Raw genomic sequence first — 18,274 nt, forward strand, 5'->3', positions numbered from 1 at the left:
AAGAAAACCCGTAAGTACAACTTTCCTTTAGCTTTTATCTTCATAGCTTAATCCTTAGTCTTTTAACACTTTTCTTCTTTACGCAGGCGTGGATGTTGGCGCATTCCAGGGTGAAGGGCCGAGTAGTACCTCTCCACCAATGACGGTAGGCTTGGTCAGCCTACCTGAGGCGTCGACCCAGGCGCCTGCGCCTGCTTCCGCTGGATCAGTTGCTCACTCCTTTGAGCCGACTGTTCCAGCCGAGATGACGTCACCGCCGGCTGTGAGTGCGATTTTTACAGCATCATTCACCGAGCCGGCGGTTACCATTGCTGCGGATTCCGCGGCAGCGACCGCGGCGGCGACCACGGCAGCTGCTACCATGCCCCCGCCATCGGCAACGGCGGCCGGTCCATCAGGTACGCATGGGGCTTCCCGCCAATCTTTGCCACCTTCCCATCTGCCTGACCTCTTGGATGGATTTCCTTTGGGTTCAGGTGATGGGTTCGGCGGCTATCGGCCTGTTATTGACCCTACAGGTGCGTAGGGTTCTTCTGGCCCATTTTATACATATATATTTTATCATCTTTTCCTAACTGCTTTGTGTTTTTTGCAGTGTCGGATTCCAATGAAGTGTATGTTCCACGATGGAACATTCGCCGAGGAACAACCCTTCGCACCCCTGTGGAGTGCGTGGAATGGGCTCGTCACGCTGCTCCCAGTGGTGCGTTGGGGGAAGCCATGGCTAGCTACCAGGAGGGTAGACTAACCAATGAGCTTCGGGTTCTCCTGGCCCGTATGCAGCCGCGCGTCAAGCTGCTTTGTCGTGAAAACGACAAGTTAAAAGCAGCTCGCCTCAAGGAAGTAGCTCAGGCGCAGGCTGCCCGGGAGGAGAACCAAAAACTTGCCGCAGTGGCTGCGGAGAAGGAGAAGGCCTTCAAGGCCCTCGAGGTTGAAGTTCAGGCTCGACTCGAGGCCCGTTCCAAGGCTGCCCAAGCTGTTAATGAACAGCTTTGGGTGGCTAAGGAAACTGCGAGGAACGCAACCGAGAGGGCCACCAAGGCTGAAGCTGTTGCTGAGCCTCTGCGCGTGGAGAATGAAGAACTTAAAGCCAAATTAGAGGCTCTCCAGCAGGCTCATGATGCCTTGGCGATGGAAGACGCCAAAAAGCTCCAGGAGATCTTGGACCAGAGGGGGGTGCTTGACCATACCGAGCGGAAGCTAAAGGGCGTCGAAGAGGCTGCGGCTAAAGAAGTGTTGCTTGCCAACCTTAACAAGAGTGAAGCCGAACGCGCCCGTAACGAAGCTCAAGCTGCCCTCCAAGAAGCTCTGGCTGCCAAGGAATGGCTTCTTCGAGAAGCGTTGTCTTAGGTAAACTTTCATGTCTTTACGCTCTTCTTTGTAAATAGAAAGGGTGTTGACACTTGTATATTTTCTTATGTAGGTTGTGCATCGGGTCTTCTCAGAGACATCTTACGACGATGCTATGAGCGCAGCCCTCAACGCTTCTCACGAGGATGGGGAACTGGCCGGCTTCCTGCTTGGTCTAGGGTTCGTTGAGAAAGGCGTCCCGCCTTCCAACTTCCCTTTGTATAATGTGGATACTGAAGCTGCTTATGACCAAGCAGTGAACCAGTATGCTGCCTTCCCGCATCCGGTGGTGGAGAAGGTGAATGAAGTTGCTGCTGCTGATGATGGGCTAGCTATCCTTAAGGCTTTCCTTGAACAGCCACGCTCTACTGATGGCGCTGGTCCAAGTGGAAGTGGCCCTGAAGCCTGATCCTGAAGATCCCTTCCCGCTGCTAGGATAGATTTAGTTTGTATAGATTTACTTTCTTGTAGGCGGGTAGTTACCCGGCCATTCTTGTAACGAATATTTATGAAATACAAATCTTTGTGCGGGTAAGACCGCTTCTTTCATTGGATTCCTTGCTTTGTAAACGTTATGACTTGCATACTTTAGTTTAAATTAGCAATTTTCCAAGTGTTTAGAATAAGTTAACCTTTGAACGTGGTAGATAGGTGTGAAGTTTTGCTTCCTCTTCCGTGATTGTGTGGGTAGGACCGTCACTTGCACGTAGTAGGATGGCTAAACTTTACCATCTGACCTGCGTGTAGGTTTTCCTCATCTTTTGAGGATAAGTTAACCTTTGAACGTGGTAGATAATAGGTGTGAAGTTTTGCTTCCTCTTTCGTGATTGTGCGGGTATGACCGTCACTTGCACTTAGTAGGATGGCTAAACTTTACCCATATCTGACCTGCGTGTAGGTTTTCCTTATCCTTTTTAGGATAACCTTTGAACGTGGTAGATGATAGGTTGAAGTTTTGCTTCCTTGTTCGTGATTGTGCGGGTAAGACCGTCACTTGCACTTACAAGGATGGCTAAACTTTACTTACATCTGACCTGCGTGTAGGTTTTCCTTATTTTTAACGTTGTGTTTATGCGGGTTTTGCCGCCTTCCACACGTAACGACTTACTTCTTCCCCATTTATGCGGTGAATACCGGCACCAGTGTGGGAAGTTCATAAGTATAAAGGTAAAGTTAACACATTATGAAAGGAGAATCATTTCCATTAGAAGTGGCTCTAGGCCTTTTCTTTACAAGTTTTGGAATTGATCTACATATAACATTTGCGTAATTGAGCTCCATTCCATGTTCTTGGGATGGGAGTGCCATCGAGCCTTTTGAGCCGGTATGCGCCCTTTCCCAGGACTTCTTTGACAATGTATGGCCCTTCCCAGACCGGGGCCAGCTTTCTTGGGCGTTCTTGGTTCGAAGCCTCGTTGTTACGCAGTATGTAGTCTCCTACTTTGAAGTTGCAGAGTTTTACCCGCGTGTTGTAGTACTTTTGCATTTGTCGCTTGTAGTTCTCTTCACGCACTGCGGCTAAGTCTCTGCGTTCCTCGGTTAGCATAAGATCCAACCGTCTTTCCGCATCATTGTCTTCTGGCTGAATCAAGACCCTTGGTGAGGGTAAACCAATCTCGACCGGGACCATGGCTTCAGTGCCATAAGTGAGGCTGAACGGGGTTTCTCCCGTACTGGCTTTCTTCAGCGTTCTGTTTGCCCAAAGGACGTGCGGAAGCTCATCCACCCAGCCGGATCTGTGTTCCAAGAGTCTTTTCTTGATGCCTTCGACGATGCTCTTGTTTGCTCTTTCCACCTCATCATTACCTTGCGGGTGTGCCACTGAGGTAAAGGTGTGGGTGATTTGAAGTTCTTTCAGCCACTGTTGTAGCTTCTTGTCAGCAAAGTTGGTGCCGTTATCGCTCACCAAATTCTGTGGAAGTCCAAAACGACAAATAATAAATTCCCAAATAAATTTTTTGATATGTTTAGTTTTTTTTTTTTTTGCCTTTTTTGCTTGAACGTTTAAACTTTAAACCTTAAACGTTTAAATGTTTAACATTTAAATGTTTAAGGGTAGGAATTTGGCTTGAACATTTAAACCTTTTGTTTTGGATTTTTTTGTTAACTTAGAAGTTATGAACTTCTAAAGTTTTTTGAACACCCAGGACTTCTAATTTTTGAACGTATTAGAACGTTTAAAGATATTCATTTTTGGTCAGCACGTTTAAAGATGTTTATTTTTTGTCAGAACGTTTAAAGGTCTTCAGTTTTGTTCAGAACGTTTAAACGTAATATTTTGAACCCTAATAAGAGCTCGATTGAGTGCATTATTTCTGCAATTTCATAATCGATTGATGATCTAAATACTTCTAGACATCAATTCGACTGATTAAATCATCATTTTTTTGATCAAATTTGAAGATTTCTTGATGTTCAACGACGTTCGATTTTGATTTGGTTTTTGACTTTAGAGATTTCATACTTTAAGCTGTTATTAGAGTTTAGAAATTGGATGAGATAGAGCGATGAGTTTCGAATTTGGATCAGAGTCGATTTGTAATCGATGAATTTGATCGCGAACTACTGTTGGGTTATTTACGAAACTGCCACCGCGTGTTTTTAGTCTAACGTTCTAGAAAGTCGCGTACGTAAGGTATGATAATCCATTATTGTATGTTAACCCACCCCTATATATGTATACATACCACACACATAATAATAATAAATCCAAAACAATGGCAGGCGACAAAAAATAGTCGCCTCTACCCTTTGTCGCCCCCTATCATCGCCCCCCAGCGTGGTGTTCCTCTAATTTGTAACCCCAGATCGCCTCTTTCCTCATCTCATTACGCAAAGCCTAAGTCGGGTATCGGTATTTCAAAATTTAGTTTTCTATTACAAATGCATCATAATCATATTAATTAAAAAAAGTCTTTTATGAAAAAGCCCTAAAACGAATTTCGAAGATCTATCTATCCTGTTTCAAGTTCAAATCGGTTGCAAATTCATCTGCTTGAATGCTTCAGCAGGCAGCAGTAAAAAGGTATGCTTTTGCAACAAAGCCCTAGCCTTTATTAGATCTTTGATTCGTTGAGCTGTGATGATAAATATTTATATTTAGGGTGTTTTTTAAATATGTTGTTGTGTATATGCATTAATACAAAGTAACGATTTTGAAACAACAAATAAATTTAAAGTTGGTTCGCGGGTCGCTCGATTCGTTTACAGCATTAAATAAATAAATGCCAGAGGTGGTATGATGGTCGGGTACTTGGGTTTGATGTTTATTGATAGTAATGTAGCTTGTTGATTCTTTAGTAATACAAAATTTCAGGTTTTGGAGCCGAAGAGAGTTAGAATGAATGTAGAAGACGATAGACTAAGTGTCTTGCCAGATGATCTGCTCCTCAAAATCCTGTCTTTTGTCGGTTTAAAAGATGCTATTGGAACTAATGTTTTGTCACCCAGATGGAGGTATCTGTGGAAGTCAATTCCCCATCTCGATTCCTCAAGTGAGGACTTCTCTACGACGGATGAGTTGTCCGACTTTGTTACACATGTTCTGTCCCATCGCAATAATCAAGCTCAGTTGTCTTCTTTCAAGCTTTATATTCGTGCAAAGTACGGCCAGGATGTTGCCCTAAGGATTATGAACCATGCATTATCTCTCAATGTTCGCCAACTGAACATTAAATGCTTGTTTACGTACTTTCCCGATTATTTTGGGAAGATTATCAATATTCCCCTTTCTCTTTCAGGTTCTCAGACTCTCAAACATCTCACTTTGAGTTGGTTTTCTGGTGCTGATTACCTCATACTCGCATCAACACGGGAGTTTTCATCTTTAACAACATTGCATCTTTATAATATTATATTATCTGATGGCTTTCTTTCCATGTGCCCCAACTTGGAGAACCTGACTTTACATCACTGCAAAATGCCGGGATCAGAGGTTTTAACTATTTGTCATCCTCGACTTTCTAATCTCACTCTTCTAGACGCAAATATTGGAGCACTTACTGTCAATGTGGTTACACCTAAACTGAAAGATTTAAGTATCACAAAATATTGTGGAGAATTTCGAATTATTGCACCTGATCTTGCTTCCTTGCTCATTAGAGGTCGCTGTCCTTGCATGTTCTCAACAGATGGTTTCCATTCTTTGGAAATAGCACAACTCTCTTTACACAGTCTAAAGTCAGCTAGCAACTCAAATGGTTATACTATTATTGGTCTGCTGCAAGAGTTCCATAATGTCAAATTTCTTTCACTAAGCGTGGATGTCATTCAGGTATGTTATCTTACAAAGATTAGCTGTTCAATAAATCAAGAAAGTAAAATAGATTAAGGGTAGTTATTTTTCAATCCAATGAATTGTTCTGTATTTTGTATATGGTTTGCTTTCTTAAATAGAATTTTCTGCAGCTTCTAAATTCATGCGCGGAACTAATCTCACACCGACCTTCTCCGCTAGCTAAATTAGAGAGTTTGAAGATTCTTTCAAAAATTTTGTGTGTGATTTGGCACAGTCGCATGAAAGTTTGTATGTCTACTAAAGTAAGAAACTATTTGCTAAATAGTTCTCCAAAAGCCACCTTGACCGAGGTAATTCATATGTTAATTTATATGTTATATGATCATCAAAATTAATGCGTTGCTTAGAGAATCGTTTAACCAACTTTATGACATAAATACAGGTGCTGCGAAAGCATTGTTGTGATGTTGGTGCAGGTGCTGCTAGAGACTCTATTTAGCAAACCAACTTCAACTGTTTGCACCACTTTTTTATATAATATAATTTTTATGTTTGTAACTGTTTGTTATGTTCAGAACCAACATAAGTTTATCTTGTTATGTTTAAAACCAACTTTAAGTGTAGTTAGTCTTGGTTTAAGCACTATTCAAATTGCATAACTGAAGTGTCTGGTGGTGGCATAACATTACATGCACAAGTCATGAGTCTCGGCATCAAGGGGCTGATAAGTCAAGGACGTACCAGTGTTTAGTTAATAATCGAAATTACATGTTTAACCAGAATTCTTGATCAATGGCAGAACGTTATTAAAACAATGCAGAAAATTGTTTACAAAATATGCAAAAAGTAAATGTTTAAAATAGAAAAGGCAGAATCAGAGTTCTGCAGTTTAATCATACCACTGTATATGTGATTGTATTATTTTGCATATTTTGAACCATTTTCATGCATTTTTTTAAAGAATTTTACTGCCGTTATTTGAATTATTATGGATATATTGAACTATTTTTCTGCAGTGTGAGGAGGCTGCTTCAGTTTGAAATTGATCAAAACTATGATATATTACTTGAGGATTTACACGAAACATTTTGATTATATATACACGCTAGAAGCAGCCTCCCTATCCCCAAGGATAGAGGTAAAGTTTGCCTTCATCCCACCCTCCCCGAACCCACCCTACTGATAGTTTTTGCTATTTGTGGGATTTACCGGGTATGATTGTTATTTTGGTTGTATATACACAAAAATAAACTTCTTACAATTTATCATTTTTTGTGGTCATAAAGACGTATGCAACTATGCAAGGGTATGCATTCACATTCTTACCAGTGTTAGAATAGGTTAATGCTATTTTATTTATCTAATGGGTCAAATGGGTTAATACTAGTTATAATCTAGCTGTCTTACAGGTCAGACATTCAAAACTTATTTGAAAGTGGAATGTGTTTCTGCAGATTTTGAGATGTTAAGTTTCTGCAGCTTTTGAACTTCCTTTCTGCAGATTTTTTCACCCAACGTTTCTGCATTTTATTTGAACAATTTTGTGCATGATTTTTTTAACTATGTTTCTGCAGATTTTTTTTAACTTTCTGCATTCTTTTTAATAATTTTCTGCAATTTTTAAACAATTTTCTGCCCTTGATCAAGACTTCCGATTAAACATGTAGTTTTGATTAGTACGAGTTCTTATTAAACAATGGTACGATCTTGATTGATCGCGGGGAGTTGAAGGGTTATGAAATTGGACAGTTTTTGGTTTATAGCGTAGGGAGTTGAATGGTGGGGAAAAGGACTAAAGTGCCCCCCAAGTGAAGGACGCATCAGCATATATAACAGAGAAACAGATTTTGATTTTAAACTTTTGGCCCTAAGTTGTCAAAAGATTTTTTTGGGACTTAAAATGGTTGAAGAGGCCAAACAATAGGGACCAAAACCGTAATTTACACCGATAAATATTTTGTACACGTAAGAAAAATATACTGTCATGCATGCCTGACCCTCCTATGCAGGTCTGATAGGATTTCAATGTTGTTGCTATTGTTGTTGGTATCGCCAAAATTTTTAATGACCATGACCGGTGGCGGATAGGATGCTATTTTTTCGTTGTTCAAATTTTTCACAAACGAACATTAGAATTTATGGGTTGGGGCATGGAACATAATATGTTTCTGCACTATTTTCAGGTTGGGACCAAGCATAGTGTCATGCATGCCTGAACCTTTTTTTCAGCATATTTTTTGCACTATGTTTCTGTGTTTTGTTTTAACATTTTTCTGCATAAACAACACTATTTTCGAAGCGGCTTAAATTCGAAATGGGAGTTGCAAGGTGCATTCGTCCGTTGACCACAGAGGTGCAAAAAGTATTAAACTCTTTGAATAATTATAAAGTTATAAATACCTTTTTCTTGAGAGCTGGTGTAAAAATTTCATGAGGTTATTCGTGGGGTGCAACCTCACATCGTACCACAAAGTTAGTTGCGCCCATGCTTTCACTCGCCCATGGTGTTATTCGACATCTCGTTGTGAGCAAAGGAAGCGTCTGGTTGCACTAGTTGTAACTATAGACATGTTGTCAACATTAGGAGGTCATTCTGACTTACATAACAAGATGTATGTTTATTATGTTGATAATTCCAATGCTGAAATTGATCAATCTTGCAATGACAATGACGCATCTCATTCGAGATATAGAGGTTGATAACAACAATTGGCTGGCAATTGAGAAATACATAAAATGGTGTTCGACTTATGTTGCATTCAAGATACAAAACATTTCTTTTTCAATTTTGGTTAAGGGGACGAAGCCCCGTAAAAGTTTTATGAACTTTTAGAACATTTCCTCTTAAGTAGTCATTAACATCACACAACTACTACAATACCTAATGCCATAATGACCATTATTCCATTGAGTGAGGCTGATTTACCTCTCACGTGATGGGCCTGGGACGGTCTGGCGTGGGCCGGTTTGCGTGTCCGGAACAACACGTTTTGGAACAATAATGACCATTATTCAAACTAGCAAACTTTTTAAAAATACCAAAATACTCAAATCAGAATACACTTATGAAAAATTCTATAACATTCTACCAACTTGAGTTGGCTGTGTTAACAGGCTGCAATACTACTCTTACTACGCTTGGGCATTAAATTTTGGAGGGGTTAGGTCCTTAACGAGTATTAAAAGTGTGAGAATTGAAAGTTTGATTCCTTGGTTAATGGGCGTTAAAGTATCTCTGGGGACTAGTTAACGGGTGTGTGTTGGTTAATCGCTAATGTGAAGTTATCTTGAGTGAGTATACCTTATGGTCTAATTAGCTTCCGTAAAAGAAACATATTTCCTCTTTCGTGTTTCTTTATTCCAATAAACTCAGCTAAGTTAAGCCCAAGTTACACCGTATTTTCCTTGGGCCCAACACATAAGATCCATATATTTAGTCTACACTTGTTTTCCCATACATGCTCGTAACCCCCACGCCCCACGGTGGTGTCCTAACCATTTAGGTGACCTAAAGCGGAACAAAAATTAGAGGCCTTTTTTGCATTGTCTTTGTGATTTACAATTTGAAAATTATTCAGTTGTCTGATCCATTAACAAAGTTTGGTCCGTTAGCTATACAACACAATGCAAAGTTGCAAACTGCTACAAAATACATGTAATTTGCTAATGCATATTTTAGCTTAAGTTTTATCCGATAACTTTGATACAGAAATATCTTAGTATACATTTATGTAAGTAACAAAAAAAATTACCCCTTTACAATACAAATGCTAGAAAGAAAATTACATCGGATATAAACAAAAACAAATGAACTGAATGAATATGGCATGAGAGAAATATAAATAATTGATAACTATTCCTAGATCAATATTGGGAGCTAGATCTGCAGAAAGAGTAATGAAACTAAACATTTTTGTTAGCCCAAAGGGGCATGTCCATTGGCTGCAAATAGAAAAATAGAAAGAAAAAAAATGCAGACATCCTGAAGATTCAAACTTGAGTACTCACGATTCCAGGCAACAATCCTTACCAATACGCTACAACAAAGCCATATGCCAACCATATTATCTAACTAGTATAAAATAGAACTTTGGTGTCACAAAATGGGCTATTTTTATTTTATATATATAGTAATGGTTTTGATAATATATGCATTGGTGTTGGTGGGATGGTGTTGTCGGTTAGGAATATTGTTTGTACTAGTTTGCATCTAGGGTTCGAATCCCTCATGGCGTCAAATGATGGTTTCTTTTGTTTAATTGTGTTATTTATGTTTTTTTGTATATGGTATAATGGTTTGTCATGCTGCGAATGATGGTTTCTTTTTTTCAATTGTGTTATTTATGTTTTTGTGTACGTTGGCATTTTAAAACATATATGGTGGATCAAATTAATGGAGGATTCGATCTTGTGGATGAAACATAACATAACTAAAGTGATTGCCCAATCCTTTTAGTATGATTTCATCATGTATATTTACGTATATGTGGTGATCTTTTGTTTGTGGCTCAGTTGGCTTTTTGTCTTAGAGTGTGTTTGGGGGATTTTAGAGCATTCTCAACCTATTTTTCAAATTACGTGAGAGAGTTCTTTATTTTTTTTAGAGATTGTTAAAACTTAAAAGTGATTATGAGAGGAGAGAGAAATTGTTACTGTTTTGTGGTTAAATTTGGAGAAACACACTGTTCACCTCTATAAATTTGTAATATTTTTTAAAGTAGTTGTGAGTGAAAGAGAGGGAAAATGTAATGATAAGAGTATAAAAAAATATTATTTAATTAAAAATGAGAGACAAAAGATTATGTTTTTAGTGTAATTATAGAGATGGAGAATGGATAATGGTTTGAGAATGCTCTTAATAAAATTAATCGTTCAAAAGAAAAAACAAAAATAAAACATTTCTTCCTGATTGAGCACCTATGCTTTTGTTTTCTCTAAATGTCACGCTATTAGTCTTTCAACATTAGCTTTGGTGTGGACTAGATAGTTGTGTTGTTAAGTGAAACCGACTGAATTTGGATACAATCATCGCATTTTGTTTTAGTATCGCTACAATAATGGAAACAGGCCGAATACCAATTTTATTTTTATTTTTGTTTTTTTTCTTTTTTAGTACCGGTATCTTAACGAACACGACGAAGGCCGAACAAATCTGTATAGACTAATCGCCTCAACGTCCGAGATCGACAACGCTTGGGGTTTTCCAAAGCCAGAGCTTTACTGACTGACGTCACCCCATTGGTCCATCTAAGTTTTTACATTGTTTTTGTTTTAGTTCCGATGTCATAACGCACATAATTACCAAAACTGTTTGAATCCGTGCGACTTACTGCCTCAAATCCGGGACCTACAATGCTTGGGTTCACCAACGCCCGAGTTTTACCAACCTGTCCGACGCAACGCGCCGGATAAAAACACCAGTTGAAATACAATTAATATACATTACATATAATGATATAAATTATTTTATATTTCTAAAACGAGGCCTCAAAAATTTGGGGGCCTAAAGCACTGGCTTTACTTGCTTACACTGTTGGGCCGATTCTGTTTCCGGGTTTCTTTGGGCTTCGGGTAGGTCAGGTCGGGTTTTGAACGGGCAAATGTGTAACATGTTCCAGTGGGCCTGGTTCCGGGTATAGGTCATGGGGAAACCCAATACCAAGCCGTACCTGCAAGTCGAGTACGGGTAGGAACCAGATCCGTGTCAGGTGCACTTAGTCATCTGGAATCGAGCATTGTGTGCACCTCTCTCTGATGATAACTATTGATTAAAGCCCAGTGGGTCCAACCAATTCAAGAGTTAGTATATGCCCAAACTAGTTTAACGTTCAAGTTATAGCAATTACAGTCACAGAACCAGTGAGAGTTATGTGAATATCTAGATTCCACATCTCAAGTACTTATCTATAATTCCTTGTTTATATAAATGTGTGCTAGCTTCTGCCCTAATCTCTATTAATGATTATTTATTTTAATATCTGCAAATTGCCTTTTTGCAAGTCCTAAGTACTTTTAAAAATACCCTAGACAGCATCCCATATTTTCCAAATAGTATCTTTGACTTGTAAAATGTCAAAGTTGACATATCAGAATTGAAAAAGGAGAGTTCCATACCTATCACCAACTTAAAGACCAAACTACCCTCCATGAAGAGTTAAACAAAGGTGATAAAATCAGTCTTCTACTCGGTCAAGTTTATTAAAGATACAAAACATTTTGGCAATAGGGAAGGCTAATATTCATGATTCATGGTTTGTGAGTTCAATATAATAAACCATCCACCTACTGAACTCTGAAAGATTGCAAGGGATACATACTTATATAAAAAAGAGCCCATAGATGCATCAATGCATAATACATTAAGCGGCACGACCTAACATTAAAAAGATTTAGTTCAGATTTCATAACATTAAGGTCAGGAATATTAATATCATTTGTCATAAAAAGGAATTTAACTAGGTTTGTATGACGTTTTTAGGTGCATCAAGCTGTATGCATAACGATGCCCTGAACTCGTTTGCAACCACAAAATGAAGCATTTCAATAGAGCTAGTGCATTTTGGTTTGAAATATCATCGCAAAATGAATGCAACATAGAAATGAAAACTCCATATACCACCATATGCAAAAAATAACATCAAAATATCAACAATAGGAGTCAAGTAGCAAATTACAACTTCTTGTCACTAGGGCCTGCATCTTCTCTTCATAGGTAACTGCGATATACAAGTGTCAATCATTATACAGCAAAATGATAATCAAAATTGCTATATGTAAAACCCAATTAATACATATAAAATGTCACATAAATTTGTAGATGTCACAAACCTATTATCCAAAAATTAAAGAACGAAGCACTGCTTCACATTCCTTCACTTTTTCCTAAAAAAAAACAGAACAGTACTCAGTATGATATAATCAACAACACAATTAATATATTGAAAAATAAATGCTATAACCTTATCTGTTAAACGGTAAACTAGAACAGCAGAACTTTGGGTAATCTCACACAACACGAAGACCAAAGCAGCAGCAATGTCATGCACTTGAAACTGAAGAAAGCGTGCATCTACAAAATCACAAAAATGTAAGAGTTTGTTACAAAAAGCATTGTATGTCGTATGTCACATTGTTTTAATGACAATCACCTGAAAGTACTCGCATGATCAAGGAATCTGAAAACCTTTGGACTTTTTTCTGATCACCTTCAGTATTTCTACCTGTAGCATCGCTCAAAGCATCACTCGAAACAGATCCACCAGATAACTCATCACCCCCAATTGAATCGTCCCCAGATGAATCCTCCTCGGAGAGATATTGCTTAATATCATTATAACCAAACCGAAGTCGCAAATTCTCTTTCAAATACATGAAAAGAATATAGAGTGTTGCTGGACACAAATTCCAGTCCAATGTTTTGACAAGATAAACTTCATAATAATTCCAATCGGGCTTCAACGCACACAACAGCTCCAATTCTGGAAAACAGATATGACACTTCTGAACGACCTTTAATGCTAATCGGTAGCAGGCCGCAGACCACAAATCAACAACACCGAGCTTCGCCAATGTGGATGGACCAATCTTTGATAAAAGCACATTAAAGTAGTACATCGCGATAGCACAAGTGAGAGGATCAAACACTAAATCTCCTGATATCTATTAAAAAACTCAAATAAGTTGTAGGAAGATAAAATAGATAATCTACACTTACAAAAGAACTCACCGAAATAATTTTTGCAAAGACGCCTTCCCGAAATTTTGCAAATTCGGTTTGGATAAGTGCTTGTTCATAAGACACAACTTGAAAAGACATGTTAACAAGCAGTTCATAAGCAACTTGAAAATGGTCACACGTATCTTCTCGGTTGAGCTCAAAAGGTGTATTATTATCTACAAAAGATATAAAAAAAATGTTGCAATAATAATGAACTAACAAAACAATGATACTTCATACTAGTCTTAAAAAACTACATGACATAAATATACTGACCGTGGAAGATAGCAAAATAGGGATGACTCAAAGCAGCTTTGGCTGAAATCCTATCAGCAGGGTTGTACTTCAGCATTTTCTGAAAAACAAACTTATCAGCATTTAATAGAATCAAATTTTTACTCAAAAGGCAGTCATCCTTATACCGATAAAAGATCAACACCATCAGGTCCAAGTAGAGGAACGACAGAAGTCAAATTCAGAGGTTCGCACCGAGGATATTCATTTCCCCAAACCCTTAGGCGATTAGTAACCTCTGGCCACTCCTCCTCAGTAGGTGTACCAAGCAAGCTGCATATTAACACAAATATTGAATATCAGTCAACAGCAAATAAATACTTAAGACTACCAAACCTAGTTAATATTGGTTCACCAAAGAAGCCAAACCATCGCCAAAAACTAGTCATTTTAAGTTAATGAAATACCTGAATATACGACCCAATTGCTGGATCTCACTACCACCAGGAAACAAAGGCTGCCCTGATGACATTTCAGCTGTCCAAAATTATAAACCAAATTAGTACCACTACATAATAATAACAAAACCAAACCTGAATATCAATATCAATATATTATGCAACATCAATATAGTAATGATACAAATCAGGAAATCTACCTATTATAATAACGTAAAAAAATTGTGACACATGTCATTGTCTCAATCCTTCTCGCTAATGAATTCCCGCTCATTCTATCAACCGGGTCTTTTATGACCCATAACCCTACCCTGTTATCTTTTATGTGAAATCCTAATCACCAACCCTAATTTTTTCCATCTCTCATCTCTTTTTATTGGCCGGTCATCGAATTTTTATAATCTGTCAATTGCTCATCAACGGGGCAAACAGTAGCAAGAACGCATGGTGATTGATTGTTCACATGCCATCATTGTCCCATGATTTACAAGTATGTATAAATTTTCTTTTCTATATAGTTAGTTGTATGAGAGAAATTGAGAGATTTAAGTGACACCACCGTACCATCTCTTACGTTAAATAATTTTTTTTTTCATATTTTTATGTCCACTAAAAATAAAAACTTTTTATGAAATCTACAGAGAACAGGGTTTTTACAACAAACTGATTGGTAAAGTTATTTGTTTGCTTAATCATGTTGGTTATTTGCTATTGTTACGAACATCAAACTCATTACGGCTTCTATTTTGATTAGTGATTATTTTGTAATAGATTAACATCTTATAGGGATTAGACCAGTGTAATAAGCTCTCAACTAAAAAAAATCTTTATTTATGTTTCAAAAATAATAATTATAAGCTATGGTTCTACAATGATCTATTTGGAATCAGGGGTGGATGAGACATTAAAAAAATGGCTACAAACACAGTATAATACATTTGGTAGAGAAGGGTAAAAATGGAATTATCTCAGTCAATGGTCCGGTCACATTGCAAGTATAATTGGTGCATGAGATAAGTTGAAGATTTGGTATTCATAACTGTTTTTGTGAATGTTACATATTGCAGATTTGATTTGCAACTGATTGTTGATTTGTGAGGTGAATTTTTTTGGTTTAAAATCAGAAATTAATTGATAACTGATCTCAGTTTAGTCTCAAGTTAATTGTTTGTAAACGAGTTATGTTGGTAGAACTGATATTACATTATTGAAGACACAACTATTTAAATGGAAAACATTTGACATCCCTTAGAATATAATAAGGTTATTTATCCGCAATGTATATTGAAATAAAGTTTGTAAGATCGATATATAATTTTATGGTAATAGTTAACTTTATACTTATTTAAGACTGAATGCAATTAAATAATCATTACTTTTAAAATGAAAATACAGTTTATACTTTTATTATTAATAAACAATCATACGACACAACCTAAAAATACTAATATTGGATAAAGATGAAAAACTATCCACACGACTGCAAATGCTATGTACAAAGAGATTTTTGTAAATTTGTAAATTGTAAATGTAAAACTTCTTTATAAGTTGAATAGGTGGAAGTATCAATACTATCCATTTTTTACATACATTATTTAACTATTATTTAAATTAAAATCTGTTTTTTTCTATTTGATAATCTCGTGTATTACACGGGTTATATTATATATCTTTAACAATAAGATGTCAAATTAAAGAAATTAACAATACTAACAAAATATGCAGCCAATTGCCCATATATCAACACCCGTGAACTTAACAAATGATCCCAACAGCACCTCGGGAGCTCTATACCAAAGTGTAACAATCTACAAAATAAAAATAGACAGTATAATATAATTCTGACCAAAACTATTAACATCAAATAGAAATAGAAAGAAGATAAAACCTCATCGGTATAGGGTGTGTCCGGAAGAGTAAAGGCTCTCCCAAGACCAAGATAAGCAATCTTGAGTGTCACAGTCCCCTCGTTTTCTTCTATCAACAGGTTTTCCGGCTTCAAATCGCGATGAAGAACTCCGAGGCTGTGGCAATAAGCGACGCCTTGACACAATTTATATAAAATCGTTCGGATGTTAGAAGGATCAACTGGTTCGGCACCGATGTGTATCTTCAAATTGGTGTCGATGTACTCCATCACGATGTAAACGTAATTATCATCGTGTTCAACGTCAAGAAGACGAACCGAGTGACCGGAGCTATTGAGCGGTTTAAGTAATCCGATTTCTCTGAGTGCGGTCTTCATCATCGCATTTAATCCTCTTTACTGCTACAATTTCACCGGTTTTTGTGTTCTGTACACGGCTCCTTGCAAACCTTCATCGATAAACCCTAACTTTTGATATTTTTGATCCATAATAATCCGTGAATGAAGTTGAAATTGAAGAAATGAACAATAATCGTTGAATGGAGGTTGAATTGAAGAAATGAAACAGAGAGATTGGGGGAAATGAAATGGTTAGGGTTTGTTATTGTAAATGTAAATGGTTGAGAATTATATATATTATTCATTATATGATGAATTATCCGGTGAGCGTCGGCGTATAGTAAGATCAAATCAACGGCGATCTAGAACTGAGGATGTCGTCGCTTCGTTAGCTTCTAACAGAACGGCAGTGGTTTAACATGTTTTGACTTGTTATTTTTATTGTTATTTATTTCAATTTTAATTGTTATTAAAATATATTAATAATAAAGTTATTTAATATATTTTTCATTTAAAGCCCCAATTGTTATTTTATTGTTATTTATTTCAATTTTAATTATTATTAAAATATATTAATAATAAAGTTATTTAATATATTTCCATTTAAAGCCCCAATTCAAGTAATTGAACGTTTAAATAAAATAAGGCGGGATTTCTTTTGGGGAATTGGGGGACATCTTAGAAAAAATGAAGAATTTATTGGGATTGTTGGGATCGAGTGATGGCGGATAAAAAACAAGGTGGTCTTGGTCTTGGCTCGTTAAGAGACATCAATTTATATCTGCTAGTAAAATGTGACGCTTCAAAATGAAACCGATACAACTTTGGAGGCGAGTCATTTCAGGGATTCATTTTAATGAGAAAGGCATAAAACTAACTCCTTTTGAAAGGAATAATCTGTAGTTTGGAACAATCTTTCTATAATTGATGACAAATTTTTTGAAAAGAAATATCATACTACTAGATTTAAAAAAGCAGTGTTGGCAATGGTTTTATTACTATTTTGTGGATCGATAAATCAGTTGAAGATTAACCTCTTTGCAGCCGCTTTCCCGCCTTGTTCAAATTTGAAGGGCATAAAAGATGCATGGTTCGAGACATAACCGTGGGAGGCTCATCATTGACAGTTGGAACTGGTCATGGGTAAGTGAACCCACAACACAATCTAAAGTTGATGAACTATGCGCTTGTTTTAGATGTACTTCTTGGGACCATTTTGGAAAACTGTGAAGATAAATGAACCTGGTGTCTTGAAAGTGATGGAAGCTTCTTTACCAACTCAGGGATGTATTTACGCAAAGTGAGTAGTACTATGCAGCCTACTTTTGTCATTGTTTGGATTAGGTAGGTCCCTCTAAAGGTTAACCTATTTGACGGAAGACGGAAATGGGAAGATTTGCTACCACATATACCCTATACAAAAGAAATGCCATTGATGTGATGCCTGTTATGCGAAGGCAAAAGAGAATCAGGAAAACACATCTTCCTTTCTTATTATGTCACATCGGTAATATGGAAATTTGTTAGTAACTGGTGTGAGATTCCTCCAATATATGATTTTGAGGTTCGAGGACTTCATAAAATTCACTTAACTAGTGGCGCACAAGGAAACAAAAGAAAAGCAATTCAATCGGTTCGAGGCTTTCTTAAAATTTATGTCATATGTAATTTTGTTTTAGGTGTGATTTTGTTTTGGATGTGTTGTTCTAGTCCAACTCCTTGCTAAACTAGGTGTGTATTTTCTAATAAATTTGTCATTCAAAAAAAAAATAATAATTTACATGTTTGGTGCAAAAACAAAAGTTCTTAAACAATGGAGAAAACTACGTAGTGACAAGTTGTCACTATGTAGTTTTGACAATTTGGTCATCATGATTAGATTCGTACGTGACAGAAAAAATATTTCCGTATTGCCGTTAAAAATTTTGAAAAAATTAAAGAAAAAGAAATTTTTATAAAATAGCACGAAAACAAAACCAAAACTAGTCTAACCTTCCAAATGATTTATTTTAATATCAATATAGTCATTAGGGTATTTAGGATGCCTTACGTTATTAATACTTTCAAAGTTT

General features: G+C 37.0%; 1 protein-coding gene and 1 pseudogene across 1 annotated transcript; one reads left to right on the forward strand and one right to left on the reverse strand.

The window, feature by feature from the left end:
• The first annotated feature begins 4,670 nt into the window (after nt 1-4,670).
• LOC143602049 (F-box/LRR-repeat protein At3g26922-like) lies at nt 4,671-6,145 on the forward strand. The gene is made up of 3 exons (XM_077079297.1): nt 4,671-5,623; nt 5,758-5,937; nt 6,030-6,145. The coding sequence occupies exons 1-3, from the start codon at nt 4,691-4,693 to the stop codon at nt 6,084-6,086; spliced, it is 1,170 nt and encodes a 389-aa protein (XP_076935412.1). The 5' UTR covers nt 4,671-4,690; the 3' UTR covers nt 6,087-6,145.
• Nucleotides 6,146-13,557: 7,412 nt separating this feature from the next.
• Nucleotides 13,558-16,352, reverse strand: LOC143602048 (cyclin-dependent kinase B1-1-like; annotated as a pseudogene).
• Nucleotides 16,353-18,274: the final 1,922 nt, after the last annotated feature.

The sequence above is a fragment of the Bidens hawaiensis genome, unplaced genomic scaffold (assembly GCF_021521415.1).
Source record: "Bidens hawaiensis isolate Kalapana, Puna unplaced genomic scaffold, B.hawaiensis_p1.1 tig00057832_1, whole genome shotgun sequence".
NCBI lineage: Eukaryota > Viridiplantae > Streptophyta > Magnoliopsida > Asterales > Asteraceae > Bidens > Bidens hawaiensis.

Excerpts from the sequence above, each read along its gene's own strand:
- LOC143602049 (XM_077079297.1), top strand. The coding sequence starts at position 4,691 with ATGAATGTAGAAGACGATAGACTAAGTGTCTTGCCAGATGATCTGCTC. Across the intron at positions 5,624-5,757 it reads TAAGCGTGGATGTCATTCAG|CTTCTAAATTCATGCGCGGA; the intron begins GTATGTTATCTT and ends AATTTTCTGCAG. Across the intron at positions 5,938-6,029 it reads CAAAAGCCACCTTGACCGAG|GTGCTGCGAAAGCATTGTTG; the intron begins GTAATTCATATG and ends ACATAAATACAG.